Genomic DNA, 27,582 nt, shown 5'->3' on the forward strand with positions numbered 1-27,582 from the left:
CGTGAGAATGACCTTTCGCATTTATATATTAAGAAGGCTAGCCGACGCATATTGTACCGACTCGTAAATCTATGAGCCGACGACCAAACATTATTTTCCCCGTTTTGGCAAAATATTTAGTTACTTATACATTATTCATTTTTGGATTTACCGCCCACAAATTGTTCGTACTCGACTAAAATACTAAAGTAGTCCGGTCCGAACTAGACATAAAGGAGTAATAAATGCTCAATCAAAAGTCAAACTACTTTAACCCAAAGCCTTCAAATTGAAAAAAAAATATCTGTCTGTGTCACAGTCATAGATACCATAGATAATAAAGGTCACAGTTCTATGATCTATCTGTGACCTGTCATTTGTCATTTGACATCTGTCGTTATTTGACGTCTGTGCTTGGAATGAAAAATTGTCAATATTTATTTATTTCTATGAACGTATGAGAAGTAATTTTACAAAAAATAAATTTCAACAATGTCGGCCAGGCAAGCCATACAAGTTGGCACAAAAACTGTAAGGCCAGTGCTCTCATTGACCCAGGCCGATGCAAAATCTAGAGTTCTAAGTCTATACAAAGCATGGTATCGTCAAATTCCCTACATCGGTTTGTAACCTGTTATGTCATCACTTATAAACGATAAATTGCGCAGTATTTATTTATTCTCTTAAATCAGCTGTGTAAAATACTAAAACGATCATAGTTCTTAATCTAAATTAGCTAATTCTCATTTATTCCAGTAAAGGATTTTGACATCCCAAAATCTGAAGCACAATGCCGAGCAAAACTAAAGGAAAGCTTCTTAAAGAACAAGGATGTTAAGGACATAAGAGTTATTGATATACTTGTCATTAAGGTATTTTAACTATAAATTACCACCATTTATGATTCTCTATTAATGGAAGGAAACAGTTGTAATAAGTCTTTATTTGTAACATTTTACATAATCCTTTCCTTAAATAGCAATATTATTTGATGTTAATGGTTATTGAGTGATAGTCAAAATGTGCTGCCAACCTCAATAACTATTTGAGACTTGTTCGCAACATACTAGAAGGCTCAAAGTCAGTCAGAAAGTTGAAGTTTCTCTGTGTGATCAAATTAGAATTGAGGATATAGCTTAGTAAGTTGCACAGATGAAGTAGCAATGTGCAAGTAGGCCACATAGTTTGTGGGATTGTGAGAATGCACAAGAAAAGTACTGTGTTGGTTGATCCCCCACTAGGTGGACCAAGTACATCAAGCAGGTAGCAGGGAGCTGCTGGATGTTGGCACCTCAAGATCATTGTGCTTTGAAGTTAATGTTAATGATGATGAATGATGATGAGTCAAAATCTAAATCTCTTTATTCAGTGAGAACTTGTGTTTATTTTGTTTTGTTTGTGATACATTTATCACTGATTTTTAAAAAAAATTATTTTGGCCATGGAAAAGAGGTCTAAATCCAATCAAAATGACAAATCCAATTAATATGCTAGTATGTTAATAAGATTTTACTGTAAGCTTACATTCCTATTGGTTATAGTATTCATAAAGTTGTTTGGAGGTCATTGGATCAGCTTCACACAGGAAGTAAAACTATAGAAATTGTAATGTTATCTAAATTATAATACTGTATGAATCTTTTTTTTTTAAAAGAGCAATTGTAGAGTTTCTTGCCGGTTCTTCTCAGCAGAACCTGCCTTCCGAACCGGTGGTAAAATCTTTACAAATAGTCAACTGACGTTTCAAAAGTGCTTGTAAACTGAGCCTACTTGATTTAAATGAATTTTGATTTTGAAACTAGATGTACACAAAAAGGTACAGAAAACTGCTAGATGCAGGCTGCTCAAGATTGATGTTTGGAAGTCAAGTTTGTCTTTCTGTTAACAATTATGAAATTCACATGATTTTGTTGTAGTATTCCCAACTATTTTTAACCCATTCACTCTAGTCATGTTCTTAATTAATTATTAATCTAAATTACAGGGTCAGATGGAGTTGAAAGAAACTGTGAATGGTTGGAAGCAAAATTGTCATGTTATGACTTACTTCAAGCCAACCGAAGAACCCAAGCCTAAAGATTTTCTATCTAAATTCTTCACAGGTCAAGAGTAATTCTGATTATTGTACATACCTAATATCTTTTGTTAATAAGTAAAAGTGTACTGTAGAAGTAATGTTATAGAGAATTTATTTAAGTGATTAAAGATTAATTCCTAGCAGTTTTCTTTTATTATAATTACACATTGATAATATTGAGTTAGTATGACAAACAGTGTATGGCATAACACTATTATGCCATTTTACAATTCATCTGCTTGCACATATGCACATTACACACAGAAATATTTTTATTTTCATTTTGTTTTGGTTATTTCATAGCCAAAAAAAGATCTCGGCAATAATGTTGAACCAAAGTGATTGAGTTGAACCAAGTTGTCTGCACAGGTACAGTTATAAACAAAAGTGCTACCAAATAATTCAAAATATCATAAGCGATTGTATTGGCCTAGATATGGTGCATGGATTACTCGAGGTATCTTTTTTTTTTTATTCTTTACAAGTTAACCCTTGACTACAATCTCACCTGATGGTAAGTGATGATGCAGTCTAAGATGGAAGCGGGCTAACTTGTTCGGTGGAGGATGAAAATCCACACCCCTTTCGGTTTCTACACGGCATCGTACCGGAACGCTTAATCGCTTGGCAGTACGTCTTTGCTGGTAGGGTGGTAACTAGCCACGGCCGAAGCCTCAGGCCACGGCCGAAGCCTCAGCCACCAGCCAGACCTGGACCAATTAAGAAAATTTCAAAATGCCCAGCCGGGGATCGAATCCAGGACCTCCGTTTAGTAAATTCACCGCGCATACCACTGCGCCACGGAGGCCGTCAAAACCTCTAACTCTTGCCGCACATCAAGCGTTAACACCCGAAACTGCGCATAGTTCAACTTGCAGGTCGCTTTCTATTTGTATATAGGTACTTTTTTTGAGCAGGCACCATCTATTAAATACGTCTATGAGATTTTATTATACTTACATTGACAGTATTCAAAATGACATGAGAAATCAATTGCATGTCAACATAAAACGCAAAAATAAAATTTAATTGTTTTTAAATAGTAACCTGTTATTCTAATTGGAATAAAAATGGCTGCTCGTGAATCAGCTAGGGGCGGGTATAAAATAACCAAACCAATATTATCCGGAGATTATTGCGAAGCACACAGGCGTGTCATGGGCCTCTATCGAGCCTATTTTCGTTACCTTCCATATGTAGGTATGTATAAACGAGGAATAAACTTATGTACCTATCTAAGTATGTAATTTGGAACGGCCACAAAGGTGCATTCTATTTCTTCTTCCTGAGGCTTTTCTGCACTTGGCCATCATTTTGGCCATTGTACGTAGATCCTCTGGAGCTGGTTCTCGCTGTAGTCACTCCGGACATCCAAGGTTGCTCCAGAAGCTTAGCAGTAGGGATTGCAATTGCTGGATCCAGCATACAGCAATCCAGCTGGATCCAGCGCCTTTTTGAACATGCTGGATCCAGCATACATCTTGATCCAGCGATGCGGATCCGCAAACGTATCAATTTCTATTGTTTAGTTTTGAGTTGCCGCCATTTTCGAATCGGCATGGCAACGTTGCCGTAGATGATGACGCAGAACCCGTTAAAATGACTTTAGAGCTAGAGCTTGAGATAGAACTTAAAAGAGAGAAGGAGAACTTTAATAAACAAAAGCCAAGTGGTCAATTAGATTACGAAAAGATCCTGAAAAAAGAAAAAGCGAAGCGTTTATGAGAGTGAAGGAGTGCGAGGTGAATATTTATCAATGGTTTATGAGTATTTAATGACCTTAAAACCGACCAGTGTAGAGGCCGAAAGGGCATTCTCAGCAGCCGGCTACATATGCAGTTCTGTGCGAAGCAGGTAGGAAGATATGACTATAGATAAAATTTGTTTTCTAAGGTTTTACTTTCAGAGAATTCAAAAAAAGAAGTAGTCTCTTATCGTCAGACTTTAAACTGCTTAATTATTCAGGACTAGCGGACGCCCGCGACTTCGTCCGCGTGAAAGTCGTTGTAAACTTTCAACTACCCCTATCCTACCCTACCCTAACCTACCTCTACCCTACCCCTACCCTACCCTATCCCAACCCTACCCCTACCCTACCACTACCCTACCCTACACTACCCCTACCTTACCCCTACCCTACCCTACCCCTACCCTACTCATTAAGGCTGCACTTCTTTATTTATTCCTCCCACCGCGAGTCGCGTCGAGCGCGGCAACCGTTACACAAAAATAATCCTTAAAGCATGAATTAGTATTCACGCGCGATGGCTTAGCGTATTTCATGTATAACTTTTTGTTTCTTTACCGATTTTTATGATTCTTTTTTTATTGAATAGGTAATAATGTTAACTTTCTTATTAAGTAATTTCTTTCTTATTAAAGATAAGTGATGAGTGTTATAAACATAAGAGTAGTCAAATATAATTAGAAAGCTCCGAACTGCTAAGCTATCGGGAGTTACACGTGTTATTGTGAGTCAACCATAAAAGATAGACATATATATGCTGTTGTGTTTTTATAGATAATTTTAAGGAGAACATTTCCGTCATACATGATTTCTATGTAGCTTTAACCATTAAGGCTGTACACGCGATGGAAGCTTAAAAAATTGAGTACCTTCTCCCGTTTTCTCAACATTTCTCTCCACTGCTCTGCTGCTATTGATTGTAGCGTAATGAAAAGTATACTATAACCTGCCCAGGAGTATGTAGAATAATTGTACCAAGTTTCATTAAAATCCGTCCAGTAGTTTTTGTTTCTATAAAGAACATACAGACAGACAGACAGACAGACAGACAGACAGACAGACAGACAGACAGACAGACAGACAAAAATTTTACTGATTGCATTTTTGGCATCAGTATCGATCACTAATCACCCCCTGATAGTTATTTTGGAAATATATTTCATGTACAGAATTGACCTCTCTACAGATTTATTATAAGTATAGATTAACGAGCGGAGAGAAGATTATTTCAAAGCTTTTTTTGTTTGATACAATAATACTATTGAAAATTAAAATAGTGTTATTGTTACGGTCCTTTTTTAAAAGAATGTTAATTAAGTTAATTTTAAAAGAATTTGTGAGACAGATTGCTTCTGATTAGCCGTCCTATCATTAAACATAAGCGTAATTAATAAGATAGTGCTTACTTAGAAACATTATATTAAATGTTATATGAATATAAGGTTATATGTTTTTTATTTAATTTTATGTTGATTATTTTGATCTCAAATTATTAAAAAACCAAAGCAAATTAATCTTTGAAATCTTCCACTCATTTGGTGATATCTCATATATCACCAAATGAGTAGAAGATTTCAAAGACTATCGTAAGAAGTACAAATTAATAAAAAAAGTCTTAAAAATGTCGTCTTTTTATTTTCGTTCCACGTTTTGCTGGATCCGCGCTGGATCCAGCTGGATTCAGGTCAATCCAGCAAAAATTCCGCTGGATTGAAAACGCCGCTGGATTGCAATCCCTACTTAGCAGATCGCCGAAAGCCTCGTAGAGTTGCTGCGGAACCAATATAGGCTACGCGTTATTCCGATTGGTACTTATATACATAACGTCGCGTCGTCGCTACGGAACAACGTTATGTATGCCACAACTGCGTTGCGTACACGCACGACGTTACAGTGCAAGAGTCACAAGCTGACTCTAGTTAGCATAGGCTAATAATAAAAATTAATTATCAAATAAGTTTTTCTCTTTCTTTAGTTAGACGATTCGACATTCCCAAAACTCCGCAAGATTGCAGAATGAAGTTGAGGGAGTATTTCTATAAGAACGCCTGCGTCACGGACTTACGTGTTATAGATATACTGGTTATCAAGGTCTTGTTTAAATAATTATTATATTAGAATATTGATACCATTGACTTTGAGCATAACTTAGAATTGTTAATTAATGGCAAAAATCGAACGGTTTATATAGGTAAACTAGCGGGCGCTCGCGACTTCTCGACACTTTGGGGGTAGAATTGATCAAAATCCTTTCTTAGCGGCTGCCTACGTCATACCATCTACCTACATGCCAAATTTCAGCCCGATCAGTGGTTTGGGTTGGGCGTTGATAAATCACTATGTCAGTCAGTCACCTTTGAATTTTATATATTTAGATATCATCATCATCAATATCAACCCATATTCGGCTTACTGCTGAGCTCGAGGCTCCCCATAGAATGAAAGGGGTTAGGCCACCACATGGCCCAATGGGGATTGGCAGACTTTACACACGCAGACAATTAAGAAAATTCTCTAGGTATGCAGGTATCTATATAATATTTAAAAGAATACTAACCTAATTCTAAAATTATTTATTTAAAAAACAAAGTTATTCTATATTTGTCTATTTATATTCGAGTTCAGCAGTGAGCCGAATATGAGTTGATGGTGATGACAGTAACAACTTTTTATAACCTCATTATTGATACAAGTTGGGAGGAGGGTAGTTTATCAGAAGTTGTTACTATTACTAACCAGATGTTTTCTTTACTGTTGATGAATTAATAGTTATACAATTTAATGTCCACAATGCCACAATGTCCTACAAATATCGTGGTACGTTATCTCGTTCAACGCTCAGAAATTTTCATTTCCTGGTAACTCAGTTAGCTACCAGAATCAAGATTTTTCGTAAATAAAAAAGTTGATCGTCTCATCGAGATGAAGCTACTCACGAAAAATTAACTTGATAGTAATAAGTTGTAAAAAATGATCTACGGATCCCTGACTAATAATTTATAATTTGCAACCACAGTTCCCACGCCATTTCCTTTTCAGGGCTTCATGAATCTGAGGGAGATGACGGATAATTTCCAGCAAATGGGACACGTCATGGCCCACTGGCACCCGACACTTGAACCTAAACGATGCGATTTTATCGGCAAATTTCTAGCAAATGAAGATTAGTTTCTAAAAAAATAAGTCTAGATTAAAAGAAACTAAATTTTTAATAAAAAGATGATTTACGAAGAGTACCTAAATAATTTTGTTATTAGGAATTTATAAATAAAACAGTTTATTATACTTACACTTTATTTGTACACCACAAAACAACCAATAAAACTAAGATAAAATACAGAAGACGCAGACTACAAAAGGTGACCCGACGTCGTCGTTTCGCAGCGATTTGTTCTAGGAAACCATGTATTTAATTCGGAAAATAAATGTCATTAAATTAATTTTCTGTTGAATTTCATATAGGATGCTACCACCCAGGGTGCCACCAGAGATGTGTTACGCTACGCTTCTTTCCATATAAAAACATATCTTAGTTGAATCCGTTTCCACCAATGCTTAACTATGTCATATGTGCACCAATGAATAGTGGATATCAAACGCATCCATAGCAACGTAGCTTAGTACATCTTTTGACGGCCTCTGTGGCGTAGTGGTATGCACGGTGGTCATTGGTTCGATCCGGCTGGGCATATTGAATTTTCTTAGTTGGTCCAAGTTTGGCTGGTGGGAGGCTTCGGCCGCGGCTAGTTACCATCCTACCGGCAAAGACGTATCGCAGAGCGACTTGCGTTCCGGTACGATGTCGTGTAGAAACCGAAAGGAGTGTGGATTTTCATCCTCCTAACAAGTTAGCCCGCTTCCATCTTAGATTGCATCATCACCATCAGGTGAGATTGTAGTCAAGGGCTAACTTGAAAGAATAAAAAAGCACCCTTAAGTATTAGATGGATTGTTAATAGAGATGGGCCGAGTACTCGGTTGATACTCGGTACTCGGCGTACTCGGCGGATTTTTTGATACTCGTACTCGGCCGAATAACTCGGTGGGTGAATGCCGAGTATACTTTGTTTAAGAAAAGCATTATTTAGGTAGATATAATTAAAACAACAGTGTTAATCAAAAAGTATTTATTAGTAATTTAGAAAATCTTTGAAAATCTCGATTAAATTTAAATAAAATTAAAATGAAAGTTTTAAAAGAGCAACTGTTGAGTTTCTCGCCCTCTCTTCTTAACAGGAGACTGCGCCTTCCGAGCTGGGTGGTAGAGTCACTACAAATAGTCAAACTTGACGTTTCAAAAGTGCTCGTAAACTAAGCCTACTTGAAATAAACAATTTTTTACGCGCGCGAAATTGAAATTTGATTGAACCGAGCTACTCGGCCGAGTACTCGGTTGAAAAAAAATTTAACCGAGTAAAACTCGGTACTCGTTACTCGGCAAAAGTGTTACTCGGCGCATCTCTAATTGTTAATAATTATATTGTGTGGGGCCACGTAGCTCCACTTACTACGGGCAGTGCTACAGAGACCTACGCTGCGCTACGTCTTGCACTTCTTTACCCTCTTTGAAATCTCAATAATAAGGCAGTAAACTGATTTCTATAGCCGTTATACTTTTATGCCGTTATACCTTTAAGCCTTCCTTAAGGAAAGACGAAAGGGTATATGGAGCTTACCCCATGCGGATTGGCGGTTCATATTATCTTGTGCTGCTTTCCGGTACGATGTCGTGTAGAAACCGAAAGTGGTATAGATTTTCATCCTCCTCCTACCAAGTTAGCCCATCTTAGATTGTAGCATAACTTACCTGTAAAACTTACTTGTAAAGAATTGAAAATAAATGTCCTGAATGCAGAAGAAGCCGGTTGCTTCTATCTCTTTGGCAATGTATTTTAATTTTACATTGTGTGTACTCTTTCTTGTAATGCGTTACCTCTTGTGTTACTTACACATACATTATCGTTAGGTTCTCTCCTTCAATTTATCATATTCAATTAATCTTCTTAGTACTTAATCTTAATCTTAAACGTAAGTAACTACTTGTCCAAACTACCAAAGTAAGATATAGTTATAAAAAGAAATAAGCAAAATAATAATATATTTTATTTAATTACGTATACATCGGTATTATCCACATCACAATGCAGAATTTAACATAAAACTATTGCAAATAGATAATGAGTTGATATTAGGTATCTTTAGACTGTTGTAGAGTACCGACTCGAAAATCTATGGTTGTAGACCTGCAACGCCGATTTGGCTCCTGAAGTACTTAAAAGCTACGAAGTTACGTTCACACCAATACGCTTACAATTTTCTGTCTTAATTTTGCATTTGCCTTAAAGTGCCGCGGAAAAAACGAAAACGCCTAAGGATGATCGACGAAAAGATGAGAAATAGCCACATCGAAGCTTCAAACTTAAATGTATTATTATGCTTACATTTCACTATTTAAATAAAGCTTGTTAAGACGGCAGGAAGTGACGCGCAGCTGTAAGCGAATAAATAAAGTAAAGCGATGTAATTACAACTTCTCTGACAATAATAATTTAACTTTCACAACCATACTATATTACCTACAGTATTTTATGGTAACCATACTTATTGACTATGTTAGGTAGGTTAAAGATGTAAATAGAAATAATAATAATAATCCATGACTTTTTACAAGTGTTTACTTATTTATCTACTTAACATGTTGTTTTTTGCAAATATAGGACAATTCTTTTACGTAAATACATTTAGGGGGCATTACGAAAACAAGAAAAAATGGCAATGAAGAATGATTGTTTTTTTTACGTTTAACATTCATCAATCGTGTATCATAGAAAAATACTATGATTACTCTGTACGGTAGGCTACTATAGAGTTTGGACTATTGGATAGAAGTTACTTTGCGGAAGTTCATCATGATTTTATAATGAATGATTTATTTATTTTGCTATCATCCGCGAAAATTCGGCGAACCCATGCGACAACGTCACCCAGGTCCGACAAAATACTCTCTACGTACGTTTCACCCCGAAACCGGAGCATCCTCAGGAGATGTTGACTCTACAACGTGCAATTGCACGTTGTAGAGTCAACATCTCGGCCTTGGTGACGGTGTCGCATGGGTTCGCCGAATTTTCGCGGATGATAGCAAAATAAATAAATCATTATATAAGTTTGGACTATGGTCACAGCTATGGTGCTAATAACAGGTGTATTTTAATTAGCTACAGATTCAGCATGCATGTTATTTATTAAAAAAAAATGCTTGAATATATTATAATTGAATCAAATTTTAAATAAAGTTTTAGGAAGTGTAGTTTTTGAAAGCAGATGGGATAAGGAAGACTGCTGATCTTGTAGTATGAAGTGGGTATATACAAGAGCAAAACATAATCTTAAAACTACTTATGTAAGTTTTTAATATTTTCAGTTAAAATAAAACTATCCAAAAATTGATAATAATGTTTATTGTAACATTTTGTTATATTGTAAATAGTTTTTCCATTACATTATCGTCATGTTTTTAATACTCTACTGTAACCATTTTTCTTTGTAATTTTCTCTGGACTGTTTTTTTAAAAATAAAGTTATTATTTTATTATATAAAAAACGTTTAATTTTTATTAACAAAGCCGTAACGTTAAATTGATTTCTTAGTTAATGAATATGTAACCATTTATAATTAAGACTGTAAATAATACTTGATCTAATTTGTATCAATAATATATTTGTGTCTTTTGTGATTTCGATTGTACCTATGTATTTATTTTCCAAGGAAATACTTTCGAATATTTATATAAAAATATACATGGAAGTACGTTACTTTTAAGACAACAATTTACAGGTATACAGCTACATGCAACATAACATATTACATAGATACCTAAAAATATAATTGGGACGTACAATATTGACTCGGGAATTTAAGACAACAAAATAAAGAAATGTACGAGAAAGTAAGGTAACCTATCACTTATCCATGCACGACAAATGAAGCACTTATCTAACGTTAAGTACCTACATAGCTATCTGGATAACCTATAAAAATATATAATTACATTAACCTATTAATATTATGGACATTTATATCCAATTATAACTAAAAGTAAGTACTTAAAAGCCTAAACAAAACTACGGCGCTTCGCCGGCAAAACATGACAAAAGTCATATCAATCATCTTACGTCTATCCTATCTCATTACATCTAGTGAGGTCTTTCATCGCGTTTGAGGTACATTACAACAGCATCTTCACGAACTCTGGAAAAAGAAATACAAACAGTATTAGTATACAATATACATATAACGCCAACAATTTGTTATTACAAATAGGAATTCTGAACAATCTATTTGTGTATTTATTTTAAGCCAGATTTTCTTAATTTTACGCTGAAAGCTTGTCATTGTGGCTTTGGAAGGTAAGAGATAACAAAGGTCTAAACGTCATTCGTCCAAGTATGAATCAAGTAGGTAGCTATTAGTTCGGCATACCTTCATAGTCGCTCCGGCCGTCGTGTCGATGTCCCCGAGCGCCAGCACCTGGTTGAGCTGCGCGTCCGTCACCGGTTCGCCTATCATCTCGAGAGTTACGTAGGTAACTATTAGTCAGCTATACCTTCATAGTCGATCCGGCCGTCGCGGTCGATGTCCCCGAGCGCCAGCACCTGGTTGAGCTGCGCGTCCGTCACCGGTTCGCCTATCATCTCGAGCGCCGTCCGGAGCTCGTCTCGTGTTATGTAGCCGTTGTCGTCGCGGTCGAAAACCCTGATGAATTGATGCAAACATAATTATTAGGATCCTTATTTTAAACCAGATATTTTTTTACGAAGATGCATTTACGTCTTTTCTTTGTTTCCTTCATTGAAAAGACCAAGGGAAGGCTCAACCCTATTCCGAGCAATTTATTTGGTTTAACTTCGTCACTAGGCGAATAAAGATAAAAAAGCACTGTAACTATCTATTATGTAGATATATAATAGATACTAAATAACAACAATATACTGAGTGTCCCGTAATGAATGGATAAAACGCAAATGTAGAAAAATTTGATCCAAGGTTTTTCAACCTTGATTTGAATTTTGAAAAATCCGAAAAAAATAAATATAACACCCTATAAAATTTTCTAAGCTATTCAAATCAGTTTTAGATAATCTGCCATTTGCGTTTTATCCATTAATTACGGGACACCCTGTATAAACATGTTCATGTTGTGTTAAGAGGGTAAGTGAAGATAGACATTTACCGACGAGGTAAAGTGGACATGCCAGCTTTTTAATTTTGTAAATACCTACTTGTAGCTTGGCAAAACCTAGATCTGTTCTTTTCAAAAAGTTCAATAGTTTTTAAACATACTTAAAGGCCGCGAGGAGGTCTCTCGTGATTTCTTCCTCTGAATCGCCTCCACTCGTACTGACATCCATTCCTTGCAGCGCTTGAATCTTCGTCACCCACTGCATGAATTCATTTTCATCAATTATCACACTTCCTGCAACAGAATGAAGGTTTAATTTTAGTTACAATTATTTATTTTTGCTCCGGCTGTTCGCTGTCAAGTTGCCAACCGGCTTCTTCACAGAATAGGTACACGTGATTTGCGAGACAGGAGTAACAACCGGTCTTTCTTAGAGGATTTTGTTCGGTATGATATTTTGGTATGGAATAAAAATACATAATACTGCAATACCGCACTGGTCAAATCAAATTAAATCAAATCAATATTCATCTATTTCAATTAGTTTACAAGCTCTTTTGATACGTCAAGTAATAATATTATACTTAAGATAATGGTGATAATAATTAGTCGAAAACTAAAAATTAAAGTAACGAGGGTCCCAAACGCGCCTTAGTCCGAGAAGAGCCCACAATAAACTCAGCCAGGTTTTTCCTTTGGGTCGAGCGGTCGAGAGGGCTATGTCAATATGGACATATCTGATATTGAGTATGATGATAGAAACAGAATATCTAAAGATGGCGAACTTTAGGTATAACCACCTCGGTGGGTAATTTAGCTTTTTTGTATATTCCAAGATTTCTCGTGACTTTCTATTGTTATTGTTATTATTATTTAAAGTGCTAATCATTACTATTATATTACTAGCTAAAGCCACGCGGTTTCACCCGCGTGGTTCCCGTTGGCGTAGGAATATGGGGATAATTTATATATATCAGCCTATAGCTTTCCTCAATAAATGGGCTATCTAACACTGAAAGAATTTTTCAAATCGGACCAGTAGTTCCTGAGATTAGCGCGTTCAATCAACCAAACAAACAAACTCTTCAGCTTTATAATATTAGTATAGATTGTTGAATGTTTTAATTTGCAAACGTATTCCAAAATCATGACATAACGACTTTATGGTATCGAGTAGTATTTACGTATAAAACAAACCAAATTGTAACTTTCTATTTCTTAGTCAATCCGTATTGGGCCAGCGTGGTGGACTATTGACCCTTCTCATTGAGAGGAGACTCGAGCTGAGCAGTGAGCCGAATAAGGGATAATATTGCTTACTTAGTACCTACCTGAGTTAACAAGACATGGTGATAAGTATTTCGTGCTAACTAAACGGAACCTTAATAAATGACGGAATTATCGCTGGACATACATAAAAAAAACATACATACAGCCGAACGTAGAACCTCCTCCTTTTCGGAAGTCGGTTAAAAAGAAAATGAATTTACTATTTGAAGAAACAACCCGCTTATTATATTCATTATTATATTGACACAACTTTATAACACTTCAACAGTTGAGTCTCTGCCAAATGATGCTATAACAAACTTCGTAAATTAACTACAGTAGGTTTGTATACCATTTTAATATTGCACTCTTGCAGCTGTTACAGATAACTTGAAATGACAGATTGGACATAAAATGTTTATGATATTTAAATACTACAGAAACATTAAGTAAATAAAAATCTCCATTACTGCCATCGATCTCCTATTAAAAAGTGGATGCACAATCAGCGACCAAAAAACGTCCCCACTTAATGAGTGCCAAACACAACTTCTTGGCACTCAATTCAAGTTGTCGCATTTGCAAATTCAACCTTAAACTCTAAAGATTGAATTTGCTCTGAATTTGGAACTATTGAATATTGGTATATTTAAAGGTATTATTTTCTTTACCAATAATTCTAAAACTGTCAAAGCAAAATTGGCCTTTTTAAGTGAAATTTTCTACATGATTGTGCGTCCCTTATTATAAGAGGTCAATGATTACTGCGTATTATAGTATGTTATAAATCATGTATGGGCAACCTTTGACATGTTGTGGGCCAAACTGTAGCATGCAAATACGTTCGCGGGCTGCGTTTAAAAGTAGTGAATTTTATGACTTTAAATCGCGTATAATATAAACGGATGCGAAATTGACAGTTCGTATAGTCTGGAGTAGTATTTCCAGTATTATACAGGAGTCTACGCGGGCACATCCTTTTTTTTTAAATATAGCATTATTTTATTATATAATCTATGGCCCTAATGCGGCAGTCAATGAAAGGGGTGTCGTTAAAAGTTAATTATGGCGATAAAAAGGAAGTCATTACAGGCGTGATTTGACAGACTCTGATCGAGTGTGTTTACAGCTAATCATTATTCATTGGTAAGTACTTAGGTACTATATACTACAACAACAGGTTGTAGATACCCAATGTTACTGTTAGATTTACCTAGTTACCAATCTAAATTCTAAACCTACCAATAGACATGTATATAAATGGAAGCAGGGGCCGATTCAGCAGTTTTGCCGCTCCGGACAAAGATAAATTTTGCCGCCCTTTACAATTTACATACACCAAAAATACTTTTTTTATTTTTTATTTGTATACCTCTTGTTACAATAGTACCTATTTTTTTCATTTTGATTTTTTTCATTTCATTCCAAATTTCATTTCAGCTATAGTTTTTTGAGCTTAGTTTGTAATGTAAAAATACTAAACTAGTTGAAAGAAATAAATAAGTCTGCTGGGGAATAAGTCAATTTTGTCGCACTTCATTTTAGCCGCCCCTCATTTTAGCCGCTCTGGCAAATGCTTCGTTTGAACTATGACATGCTTTATTATACCTATCTATCTCTTTAATCATTCTATCTATTGATGAAAACCGCATTAAAATGTATTGTGTCTACCTAAGCGTACAGACAGCGGTATGCGACTTTCTTTTTAATCAATTCGAAGTGCCTATGAGTTACGAGCTTACGTGTATCGTTAAGATTAGGAAAACGCAAGCAATAATAATGATAAAAACCTCCTTCGATACCCTTTTACACCTTTTTAGTAAAATCTCAAACAAATCACTATTTCTCGCAATTTCTATATTATCAGTTTAATTATAGAACCTAGTCCAAAGTGAATAATTAGCTGTTTACCTGTAATTATAAGACACTACCCACATTTATACGAATCAATAGTGAAGTAAGTTGGAAAGTGACGTAACGAGAAAATGGAAAAATTAAAATGCCTGCACAAAATTTCAAGACGCGCATTGTTTTCTCCTACAACCTCACAAAAGAAACATACAAAGAAAATGTCGCTTTTCCAACTATATCCATTGTTTTATTTTGTCATATTGTTTTCAAAAAACACCTCCGTTTTATAGAATTAGAAAAATGTCTTTTTTTAACTTTTACATTTAAATTATAGTAGAAGATCCGAATTAGAAACGGTCTTCACCCATCTGTTTATATCAAAATTAGGAAGTTAAAAATTAACCAAAATTCATTTTATTAAAGAAGAAGAAGTTAAAAATATGTTGCCTTAAAAACTCCTGACCAAACTATCATTAATGATCGTTAATATTGGTTAATAATAGTTCGACCAGGAAATTTTTAGGTACCTACCTACTCGCAATATATTTTTTAACTTACTAATTTGGTATAAAACACTTTACATCCAATAAACAGATGGGTGAAAGTCGTTTCTATTACGGATCTTAGACTATTATTAGTAAAACTTTCTAAAAATCATTTTATAAAAATTTCATAATGCATAAATAGTTACAAGCAATTGTTATCATACTTGTAGTATTAATAGCTAACAAAATACACGTGTCATTTGCTACCAATGATATCTTTAAGTAGGAAAACTTTGTGTTTGAGTTTGTTGTGGGCTCTTCTCGGACCAAGGCGCATTTGGAACCCTCGTAACTTTAATTTTGAGTTTTTTACTTTTTTTACCACTATTAAATCATGACATAACTTGACGTTTCAAAAGTTAAATTTTAAATTTTAAATTTTTGGTATTTATGAATTTTCCAAACTGGGGCGAAGTCGCGGGCTAAAGAGTAGAGTAGTAGACTATAGTAGGTACTTAATAGTGGTAGCTATGTAAAAGTATCAGCAAAGGCAGTGGCGTGCACTTTATAGATGCAAAAATGCACTGCCCTCCCCGTGGAGGTACTTACAAAACTGTATCGGTGAAGGAATTTTCCATTTTGTACAATCGTTACAAATAATGCTTACCCTAGTTAAAAACCTTGTGCACGCCACTGAATATGTGGTAGACTATGGTAATGAAAAATCCAATTTAAAGCTACATACAAGCACTCTAGGGCTAGGCAATCAGTATAATCGCAGATTAGCATATTGCGATGGTAGATACGAGTAAAGCGGGTGGTAGGTTTCTGTGACGCGACGCGTCATTGCGTGCTAAGCATACTGCGTGGTAGGGGTACTGATGAGAATCAATTTTGATTATAACTTTTGAAGGTTTCATTGTTATGTCGTCAAGGTTTCGTCGTCGTAACTGTCCCGACGGTTCAATGGTTAGAATCTTGGGGTCGAGTGCTAGGTTACGAGTATATTCTGGATTTTACTTTCTTGTATGAAATTTTTAGTAAAAATTCTCAGCCTAGAGTTGGGAAGTTGGTGGTGTCACAGCCCCGTGTCTCAGAGAGCACTTTAAGCCGTCGGCACCGGTATTAATTAATGATTAATATCTATAATCGTTAATGGTAGTCGTTAATTAATTTTACATTATCACCCTAAGCCCACCAACCTGCTTTAAAGCAGCGTGGTGGTTCTAAGCTCCATATCCCCTCTCCTACAAGAAAGTAGGCCTGGCCCATTCTACGAGCGTCTACTTTGAGAGTTTAATAGCGGGGCGTTAGGATCAATGGGGTTTCGTCTGACCATAATTATAACTATTTAATATTCACCCGCGTGGTTCCCGTTCCCGTAGGAATATGGGGATAATATTTAACCTATAGTCTTCCTCGATAAATGGGCTATCTAACACTGAAAGAATTTTTCAAATCGGACCTGAGATTAGCGCGTTCAATCAAACAAACAAACAAACTCATCAGCTTTATAATATTAGTTATTAGTTAATTGCATAATGCATAAATGCATAATACTACGATATTGAAACATATTGGACTCTCAGGGCCAGCGATCACTTGACGATAGCCAAGCGGCGTATGAATGTCGAACTGAATTATTGACATGCAATGACGTCATTGAAATAAAGTCGAAAAATAAGTACATATAGTGCCATAAACTTAGTAACCTAGTTAATGTTTTGAAAAATGGCGTAATACTAGTTACAGTTTAGGACACCAGGTCAGAAAAGTTGGTGGCACTTTAATCCCTGTGAGATATCGAATGCGTAGGTGTTAATTAACTTTCAGCTTTATTTCAAAGTATTAAGTCTTAAAATTAGTTTGAAAGCAGTTATAAATGCCAAAGCTCTACGGAGGTCGGACTTGCGTCGAGTCACGCTACTTCGATGGCCGATGAGCCGAGAGCCGATTGTCATTAATCGTCTGAATATTCTTTCCGAATATCTAATTGGTGGGGAGAAGATATGGCAAATTTTCTTTTTCTACTCCCATTTCGTAATCTACTCAATATAAAACCTAAAACCATATCACAAAGCTATTCATTCCTACAAGTCGTTGGATAATGTTCATTACCACAAGGGTAAACTTTTGCTACAATGATTTTTTCAGGCTTCCTTAATAGGAGACAAAATCTAGAAGGCCAAGTCTACACTAAATCTAAAAGGCCATGCCCAACGCTAATTAGGTATATATTATTTACCAATTTTTTTTTTTATTCTTTACAAATTAGCTCTTGATGACAATCTCAATGAAGTACACTTTCTACATGTACACAACATCGTATCGAAACGCTAAATCGCTTGGCGGTACGTCTTTGTCGGTAGGGATGGTAAGCAGCCCGATCTGGACTAATTAAGAAAACCTCAATCGGCCCAGCCGGGGATCGAACCCAGGACCTTTTGTAAATTGCACCTGTGCGACGCGGAGGTTGTCAAAATCCTTTTATTTATTTTTTCATGGTAGTAGAAAAAGTATTGTATGCCACTGCACGTAATTAGTCATTATAGCACTTGTGCTGTCTATTGTGCTACAAAGACTCTCATGACAGTGGCATAAATAACTATTAAAATAAAATTGCCGTTTTGCCACGTCTCGTTAGACGTATAAAAACAAATACATTTTTACATCATAGTATTATGCAACCGGAATAAACAATACCTCTGCAGATCTAGTCGTAGTTTGCACCCTTCTCGTATGACATTGAGCATATAAGAGGCGTGGGCAAACTATGTTACGTAGGCACAGAATACATATGTACTTGTACGTAGGTAAGAACATAAGATTTTCTGTTCATTGTAGTGAGAACTGAGAACGTCTATCTCCCCTAGCGCCTACGCTCAGAATTATTTTTTATGATACGAGTAGCTTCCAGTATATAAAATCCTACTAATATTATAAACGCGAAAGTTTGTATGGATGTTTGGATGTATGTTTGGATGTTTGTTACTCTATAACGCCGCTACTACTGAAGCGATTTAGCTGTTTGGAATGGAAATAGATTTTACTTTGTATTAACACATAGGATACTTTTCATCCCGAAAAGATCCATGGTTTCCCGAGATTTGCGAAACCTGATGATTTTGAAGATATGAATGTTTGTTACTCTTTCCCGACTCAACTACTGAACCGATTTAGCTGAAATTTGGTATTAAGATATATTATAGCCTGGATTAACACATAGGCTACTTTTCATCCCGGAAAAATCCATGGTTTCCGAGGGATTTGTGAAAAACTAAATTCCACGCGGACGAAGTCGCGGGCATCCGTTTTTCACTAATCTCGCAAAAATCACGAATTTTTTTTCGGGATTAAAAATTAGCAAAATTGTTAATCCAGGGAACACATAGGATTATGTGTTCCTCATTATATCTAAGTAATGTAAGGTACCTTAAACTGTCTCTTTGGACCAGTGAGCCTACATTTCAGATGACGAGGTCCTGGGTTTGAACCCTGGGTCGAGCTACTAAATTTTCATTACTTCTAAAAAAATCTCAGCAAGAATTGTCAGCTCTGAGCAAGGAAGTTAGTGGTGTTATATCGCTATGCATCAGATTTTTTTTATCCGCATTAAATATAAGCTCCATACTATAACCCTCCTCTCTTAGGAAACCTCGCATAAAATGATAATATAATATTATAATGATAATGACAATAGGTTGGTCATTAACTGAAGAGTTACATCAACGCAGAAGTACTAATTTTGTGCTATAGGACAAATCCCAAAAATTCATTACGAATGGTAACCATCAGTTTATTCTTGTCCGGCACAGGTGCTTTGTCTACGTCACAGTTTTGCTCAAGACAATGTAACGACTCTTTCATGTTTCCCTCATAAATCATTTGTATTCATACCATAAAGTTTGTAAGTCTGTTTACTTCCCGAAATTTTTATTTTGCGCGGAAATTTTCAGCTCTAGAAATAGTAGATTATGAAACAGTTGCACAATAGGTATTCATAACTCGAGTGTAAGAGGTACTCTAAAAACGATTCGTTCGCGTGGAATTCTGTTTTTCACTAATTCCGCGGGTATGGATTTTTCCGGACTATTCTACCTATGTGGCAATCCTTTTTTTTATTTTTATTCTTTACAAGTTAGCCCTTGAATACAATCTCACCTCATATAAGTGATGATGCAATCTAAGATGGAAGCGGACTAACTTGTTAGGAGTTGGATGAAAATCCACACTCTTTTAGTTTCTACACGACATCGTACCGGAACGCTAAATCGCTTGGCGGTACGTCTATGAAGGGTGGTAACTTAGCCACAGCCATAGTCTACTACCAGCCAGATCTGGACCAATTAAGAAAACCTAAATCCGCCCAGCCGGGGATTGAACCCAGGACCTTGTAAATCCACTGCACCACGGAGGCTGTCAAAAAAAATCTATATCCATTCAAAATTTCAACCAAATCGGTTTAATAGTTGCAGCATGAAGGAGTAACAAACACAAACCTACGCCTTTCAAATATTAGTGTAATATAAATATTATTGCTATATGTGTGGTCAGCTGGCCTCACTAATTTGATCTTTATGAACAACCTATTAAAATAAACAGTATTATATAGTAGTAGATTTAATTACAGTATTGTCAACGGCGAAGGGTGCGCAGAAAAACTTTATTTAAAAGTTTATGTCTGCACCTTTTAATTTTTTATCATGTAATTATTATATATAATTAAATAAATAAATAAATAAAAAATAAAACATCAAATCAACTGAGAAATGTCATCTATCTACTGTATGATATCCACGAAGGTTTGTCAGTAAGCACCGGATGACATTAGTTACATAGAATCTCAATTTTGTATATGTATAAAATACGAACTTAAACAATATTACGTCTGTAAACCAAAGTTTCCTTTCGAGATTATCGTATTCATTCTATGTACGTCATAGGTCCATTAATGACATTCGTGTACGGTGTACGGTATGGCGTAATGTTCAGAGGCAACGTCGGAGAAAGGGGGTGTAAGGAGCGAGGTCACCGGAAGTCGGCACCTGCACGCCATTACAATAACGCCCCGATTAAATTATTATCTCCGTTTAATCAACGTTGCCTTTAAATATAGCGCGTTAAATGATAAATCTGTCTTTTCGCCTTTCTTCTGCCAACAATAATAAGTAATACAGCGGAAATGTTCCTAATTTTAGCAAACATCAACAACGAAGGGTGCCAATTTAAATTTGGAATATAGATGGAGCGAAACTTTTCACTGCGGATGGTCAGTATTGCTGAGTTCATCATGAACAACCCATATTCGGCTCACTGTTGAGTAGGAGTCTCATCTCAGAACGAGAGTTAGGTTAATATTCGGCATATATTTATATAGGAAGATCACATACACGTAGAGAAAAAGGAAAATTCCCAGTTAAGCAGATCCTCACCTACTATTAAACTTCTTAAAATGCTCATAAATTAAAAGGTGAAGGTGCATGCCCCAGACCTATACCCGCCGAATCGAAGGCAGAGGTCATATCCACTGTATACCATCACGGCTCCTTCATCACTAAGTTATACAACGAATTAATTGATCTGGATTCAGTAAAATAAACGGTACAAAACGTCACTAAGCGCGATAACCCGCGTTAGTTGGTAAGTGGTGGTTTTGAGTTCACAGCTAAGGGGATTAAAAATTCCCCCTCTCTAAAAAGCGGCCTGTAATGCGTCACTAACTACAGGCTAATGTTGATGACGATATCGGACTTTTTGTTCAATCCGATATAATAAGCTATAAAGCAGTGCGTAGGTAGTCGGGGACTCGGCGCCGTAAACTATACGAGTTATAAATGTATTGTACAGGCACCTACTCCGCTACTTCACAACTTGGTCATTGTACTGTTATACACTGTAGCGTAGAGTTAGTTGACATTTACTCTTTAGTCACACTTGCTAACTACGTACACAAACATTGTACTACGTTGAACATTGAGTGACTTTAACGACACGAGGTTATAGATTATTCTTAAAGTTTGATGTAAATGGGAATTTAGACATCTTTTGATTACTAGTCCCCTTTGGTCTCCAATTTAGCGAAAAGATTTTGCTAGAGTCTAAAACTTATGATGGAGAGTACCTACAGACAATACTCTAATGAGTGGCGTTTTAACCTATCAAGTCATAATGCACTGCTATGCACATGCTGCTGGTCCACTGATGTTTATAAGCCTCTTGTAAGGAAGTCCTTACAAAGGGCTGACATACTAACATAGTTTAGCGAGTCGCAAAGCTGAAGTGGCAATGGGCAGGCCACATAGTTCGAAGACACGATAGACGTTGGGGTCCCAAGGTGCTGGAATGGCGACCCCGCACCGGAAAGTGCAATGTTGGTCGAGCCGGGAGCTGGATTGTACGACGTGTTCCTAGCTGGTCTAGCGAAGTTGCCCGCAATAATAGCATGATTGGCGAAGTGATTATTCATTTTTATTTTGAAGCAGGAAGTTTTGTTAGAGCATGATAATAGAACAATTAGAACAAAAATCTATTACACAGAAATCTATTTAGTCGCTCATAGAATCGTTAAATGACCTAATTTCGCTGAGCGTGAATAAAAATCAACGCGGCACCGGCCACCGCGTTCGTTTTTGGCAAAAATTCAAATCAGAGTGCAAAGTGGGCGAACTCGCCTGTGCTGTGACTGTAGCGAGGACATAGTCGTATACCTATTTTAAAATCTCATGAGTTTGAGTTCATGACATTTTCGTTTGTGATTTAACTTTGTGCAATTGAACGTGACGTCGGTATGAACATGCTCAAGTTCACAAAGCGAATTTAATTAAATATGTACACGTAACAAGGTGCAAATACGCTCCGTTTGACCGATAGTTTTGTCATGTTTTCCGTGAAATAAATTTACGTACATTGCATGAATTTATATTTATTTATGTTTTCAGAAGCCGTGCCTAGTAACTAGTAATTTAAGACCAACATATATTTTTACGTATTTAACAATCTTTCTATCAATGCACTTCATTTGCTACCCATGGCACAGACCACGCTTACTTTGGGTCTAGATAGTGATGTGTATAGAATATGTATGCATTCATTAGAAAGCAATATCGTTTGTTGGTTTTCTTGTTTGTTAAGCTTGTTGGTAACAGAAAAAAATAATACAGCTTCAAATGTTACTTCGCCGCTTTGGTACACTGGCGAACATTTTACCCTAGAAGAGTGATAAAAATAAATTTTTCTTTAAGAAACATACTTTTAATTAGCCAATTAATTAACCAGATCCTTATTTATACATCATATCATCATCTCCATATCTATACTAATATTATAAAGCTGAAGAGTCTGTTTTTTTTGATTGAACGCGCTAATCTCAGGTACTACTGGTCCAATTTGAAAAATTCTTTTAGTGTTAGATAGACCATTTATCGAGGAAGACTATAAGCTGTATATTATCCCTATATTCCTACGGGAACGGGAACCACGCGGGTGAAACAGCGCGGCGTCAGCTAGTACTTTTATACGGGGGTATACCTGGGTTCCCGAGGCCGACGTTTTATGGGCCGATGAGTATTCCCCTTTTCGTGCATGTCCACTACAGTTGCTCAAAGGTAGAGATTAGGCCAGCTGGCCTGTAGTGGGCCGTTTAAATAGGCAGATACTGATGACTCACCAGTTTTACTGGCGTCCTTGATGAGGTCCGCTATGAGGTCGTCGCTGACCTCAATGCCGAGGTTCCGCAGCATGAACTGCAGCTCAGCCGGCGTGACGTGCCCATCGCTGTCCCGGTCCAACAGACCGAACGCTGTCCGGAGATCTGCAAGTATCACAGTCTAAATAAATATACATCGGAAACAGTCTGATATCAAGGGTGCAATTCCACTATTTCACACTCGTCGACGAACTTTTCACCTACTTATAACACGTCTTTTTCAAAGAACTTTATGTTTGACTAGCTGACGCCACGCGCTTTCTCCCCCGCGGTTCCCTTTTCCTTAGCCTTCCTCGATAAATGGGCTATCTAACACTGAAAGAATTCTTCAAATCGGACCAGTAGTTCCTGAGATTAGCGCGTTCAAACAAACTCTTCAGCATTATAATATTAGTATAGTAGATACTAGTAGTATAGATGCCAAAATTAAAATATCATTATCAACGAAGTTGCCATGGAAACGAACGACGTCACAGCGTTATAAAGGAGAATAACGTTATTCCCCTATCAGGATCCCAGGCCTTTTTTTATTTACAAATTAGCTCTTTTCTACAATCTAACCTGATGGTAAGTGATGATGCAGTCTAAGATGGAAGCGAGCTAATTTGTTAGGAGAAGGATGAAAATCCACACCCCTTTTTGGTTTCTACACGACATCGTACCGGAACGCTAAATCGCTTGGCGGTACGTCTTTGTCGGTAGGGTGGTAATTAACCGCGGCCGAAGCCTCCCACCAGCCAGACCTGGACCAATTAAGAAAATCTCAATCAGCCCAGTCCAGGACCTCCGTTTTGTAAATCCACCGCGCATACCACTGCGCCACGGAGGCCGTCAGACCTATAATATTATTAGTACAAAATAATAATCAATCAATTACAAAATACAAAAAATGTAATGTTTGATTGATGTTATATTTTAGCGATAAAAAACGTAGATATACTTTCTGATTTTGAAATCTTCTGATATACGAAAGATAGGTAGAACATGTATTATCAAGCAATTTTAAGTCGCGACATTGACTTGCAGAATTAGTAGATACCTAGTATTAGTGTAGCAGGTTGACGTGATTTTTTATACAGGAATATTATGTAAAATTATTACGCTTTATACTTCGAAGGTTGACGGTCTGGACCAGCGTTGCCAGATTTTTTTTCCAAGTCGTGTTTTAGGACCTTTTTGAATGAAAAATTGGGATTCTTACCCCGAAAGCGGGACATCGTAAAAAACGTAAATAATCTAAAGTTTATGAATATTTATCTTTTTATTTGAGTTCAAATTATGTACACAGTAAAAATATCCATACAATATGTATATAAATATCATAAATATGATATTTTAAATCTGATTTTACCTTATCGTTAAATAGTTGATTTATCTTCTAAATAATAAAATGAAAAAAAAAAACCAGAAATCAAAATCAAAAATGTTTTATTAATTAGAAAAATATGACATTTAAAACAATAGTCTGAGAAGTGCGTGTGCCACCCGCCCGCGCATTTTCATACAGCGGTCGAGTTATTCCAGAAAAGCGGGACTTTAAAATCGGGATGTCCCCGCAAAAATCAGGACATCTGGCAACACTGGCCTGGGCCCTTGATATTACCTCCAAAGGCCACTCCAGTCCAAACTCTATATGCAGAAGATCTGGCAAAAACAGACTTAGACTCTCTTTCTATTAGGGGTTGGCTCAAAATCAACGTTTTCGAATTCTTGTGACATCTATCTAACAAAAAGCTCATATGTTTCACTTCGAAACCGGATGATACACAGGAGATCTCGACAATGTTAGATTGCAAATACAATTAAAATCCTGCGGGATAATGTTTACTTTGAGCAAAATCAAAGGACGTTATGGCGTGCGTCATCGTAAACTTTCAAAGTCACGGTTGAATTATAGTATTCCCGAAAAGCATTTAAATTTGATTTTAAAAATATCGGGATGTCTAGCACTGGTCTGGACCACTGAAACCAGCTACCTCCCAGTGCCACCCTAATCCAAACTAACCAGCAGAAGGTCTGGCAAAGACGCAGGCTCTTTTTTTTTAGGGGCTAGCACAAAATAAACATTTTCGAATTATTGTATGTCACAATAATTCGAAAATGTTTATTTTGTTATAATATCTATACATCTAACAAAAACTCATACGTTCCTCACTTCCAAACCAAATGATATCGACATTGTTAGATTACAAATACAATTAAAATACTGCGGGATGATGTTTACTTTGAACAAGTATTTTTTGTTTTTAACTTACAAAATTCGTTATTCTTTTGAGTAGCCATTCTTTATGTCACTAGTTAAACTACACACGAGTTAATTATATTAAACTAGTTAGATGCACATTATTTATCAACACTTAACTTCTAAATGAACGAGATGTAATCTTGATAATTGTCTGAAGGTGTTTATGATAATGAGGAAACTTTCATCAGTTGGCCTTATATCGTTCACAATATTGACTAAAGATTAGGGAGACGTTACGTGTTTCATACCTTTCTTATCTATCATGTTTCAGTTTCAGACAGACAAACTAGCCTTCATTTTGAGATAGTAGATATGTAATGAACGCCGTTAGTGAAATTTCAAAAAATATATAAAGCACTTTGATTAAATAAATACGATGATCAATGTTAAAGCAACAAAATTGTTCATTTTTGGGGTTTAAAAGAAAATTATAAGAAAATTCAACCTTATTACCTTGTACAATTACAACCTTATTGTATTGTATTGTATTTTATTGTAGTTAATATTGCATCCATTCATATACATATAGGATAATCTACATACAAATCCTACATAAAAAGATCCTAAAATACATAATTAAATCAAATATTCCTCTCAAATTCCGTCAATGTCAGTAAAATTCACTTCCAACTGTAACGGACATGATCTCAAATTTTCATTAAATTAATTATACCAATTGATTGCCACTAGGTAATATCTACAACTGGCCTATTTGGTCTTTCTTATCGACCTATTAAAATAAATATCAAATCAATTGACGAAATGTAATTTACCTACTGTGTGATATCTACCAGTAAGCACCGGATGACATTTTTACATTGAATCTCAATTGCTTATAAGTCAACTAGCATACGTCAAAGATAATGAATGAGCCTGCTGGCATATACATATATGTACTTTTTTAGATATGTGTCTTTATCATTGATTTAATTTTAAAATTTCTTAATTTTAAAAAAAATATTATACGTATTACTACTGTGACGAGTGCTTAAAAACAAATAAAATTTTTAAACGACTATTAAAACTCACACGTGATGCGTGATTGTGGAAAGATCACACATCGGTTGTGTATGCGACTTGCCAAATATTCCATCGTGAAGTTTGTAATGACTTTTAAACGTTAGAGTATTATTTTACAGTGGAATTTATCGCAGTTCCCGAAATATCACACATATATACGACTACGAGTAACTGTTGTGTGTATTCACCGTGGGTTGTTCTCGGTAACCGATTTTTTTGCGACTCGATTCATTATACCTATCTACAGATTTATTTTTTTCGCAGCATTCTTGGCTCGGTCCTAAATGGTGTCAATGATCTACTGCATACTTCTCTGATCTTCTTTTTAACTTTGATAAATATATGAATTCAACATTTCAAGTACTTAGTTTACAAGCACTTTTGAAACGTCCGTCCGTCTGTAGTGATTCATACTATTTTTAACCGACTTCCAAAAAGGAGGAGGTTCTACGTTCGGCTGTATGTATGTTTTTTTTTTTTTTTTTTTTTTTTTTTTTATGTATGTCCAGCGATAATTCCGTCAATTATGGACCGATTTTGAAAATTCTTTTTTTGTTTTGTAGGGTTTACTTCCAGGGTGGTCCCATTTTTTTCATGTCAGGATCTGATGATGGCATCCTGGAGAAATTGAGGGGAACTTTCGAAAGTTGTAGAGACGGCTAGTACGTTTGTTAGTGTTTCCATAAGGTATTTTAAACCACTACAACTTTATGAAGGTTTGGAGTTGGTCTGATGATGGAGCCGAAACACAGACGATGGAACTCGTCAAGAATTTACAGCAGTCACCTTTTGTTTGGGCTTGATTAATTTGTATTGATGAGTACTTTCCACCTATATGGATTGTGACTGTATTAAGGGTCTGGTGATGAAGACGAGGGACAGTGAAGAGAACTCCTCGACGGTTCACAGTAGCTACCTTGTGTTTGGACTTGATAAATTTGTATTGATGAGAACTTACCACCTAGATGGATTGTGACTGTATTAAGGGTCTGATGATGAAGACGAGGAACAGTGAAGAGAA

The 27,582-nt window shown here is 36.1% G+C and overlaps 3 protein-coding genes across 10 annotated transcripts in view; 2 read left to right on the forward strand and 1 right to left on the reverse strand.

The window, feature by feature from the left end:
- The first annotated feature begins 372 nt into the window (after positions 1–372).
- On the forward strand, positions 373–2,196 carry LOC112052181 (NADH dehydrogenase [ubiquinone] 1 alpha subcomplex subunit 6). Its single transcript, XM_024091158.2, has 3 exons — positions 373–601; positions 736–851; positions 1,964–2,196. The coding sequence occupies exons 1-3, from the start codon at positions 472–474 to the stop codon at positions 2,090–2,092; spliced, it is 375 nt and encodes a 124-aa protein (XP_023946926.1). The 5' UTR covers positions 373–471; the 3' UTR covers positions 2,093–2,196.
- Positions 2,197–2,892: 696 nt separating this feature from the next.
- Positions 2,893–7,038, forward strand: LOC112052193 (NADH dehydrogenase [ubiquinone] 1 alpha subcomplex subunit 6-like). The gene is made up of 3 exons (XM_052885646.1): positions 2,893–3,256; positions 5,779–5,894; positions 6,843–7,038. Exons 1-3 carry the CDS (start codon positions 3,127–3,129, stop codon positions 6,969–6,971), a joined length of 375 nt encoding a protein of 124 aa, XP_052741606.1. The 5' UTR covers positions 2,893–3,126; the 3' UTR covers positions 6,972–7,038.
- A 3,209-nt stretch (positions 7,039–10,247) lies between these two features.
- Positions 10,248–27,582, reverse strand: part of LOC112052168 (calcium-binding protein E63-1) — a 43,289-nt gene continuing 25,954 nt past the window's right edge. For all 8 annotated transcript variants that reach the window (XM_024091140.2, XM_052885638.1, XM_052885641.1 and 5 more), the window contains exons 4-7: positions 23,258–23,401; positions 12,148–12,280; positions 11,411–11,559; positions 10,248–11,055 (exon numbers count right to left, since the gene is read on the reverse strand). In XM_024091140.2, the coding sequence (XP_023946908.1) occupies positions 11,033–11,055; positions 11,411–11,559; positions 12,148–12,280; positions 23,258–23,401 (449 nt within the window). In that variant the 3' untranslated portion in view covers positions 10,248–11,032. The remainder of the gene's footprint in view (positions 11,056–11,410; positions 11,560–12,147; positions 12,281–23,257; positions 23,402–27,582) is intronic.

The sequence above is a fragment of the Bicyclus anynana genome, chromosome 14 (genome assembly GCF_947172395.1).
Source record: "Bicyclus anynana chromosome 14, ilBicAnyn1.1, whole genome shotgun sequence".
Taxonomy (NCBI): domain Eukaryota; kingdom Metazoa; phylum Arthropoda; class Insecta; order Lepidoptera; family Nymphalidae; genus Bicyclus; species Bicyclus anynana.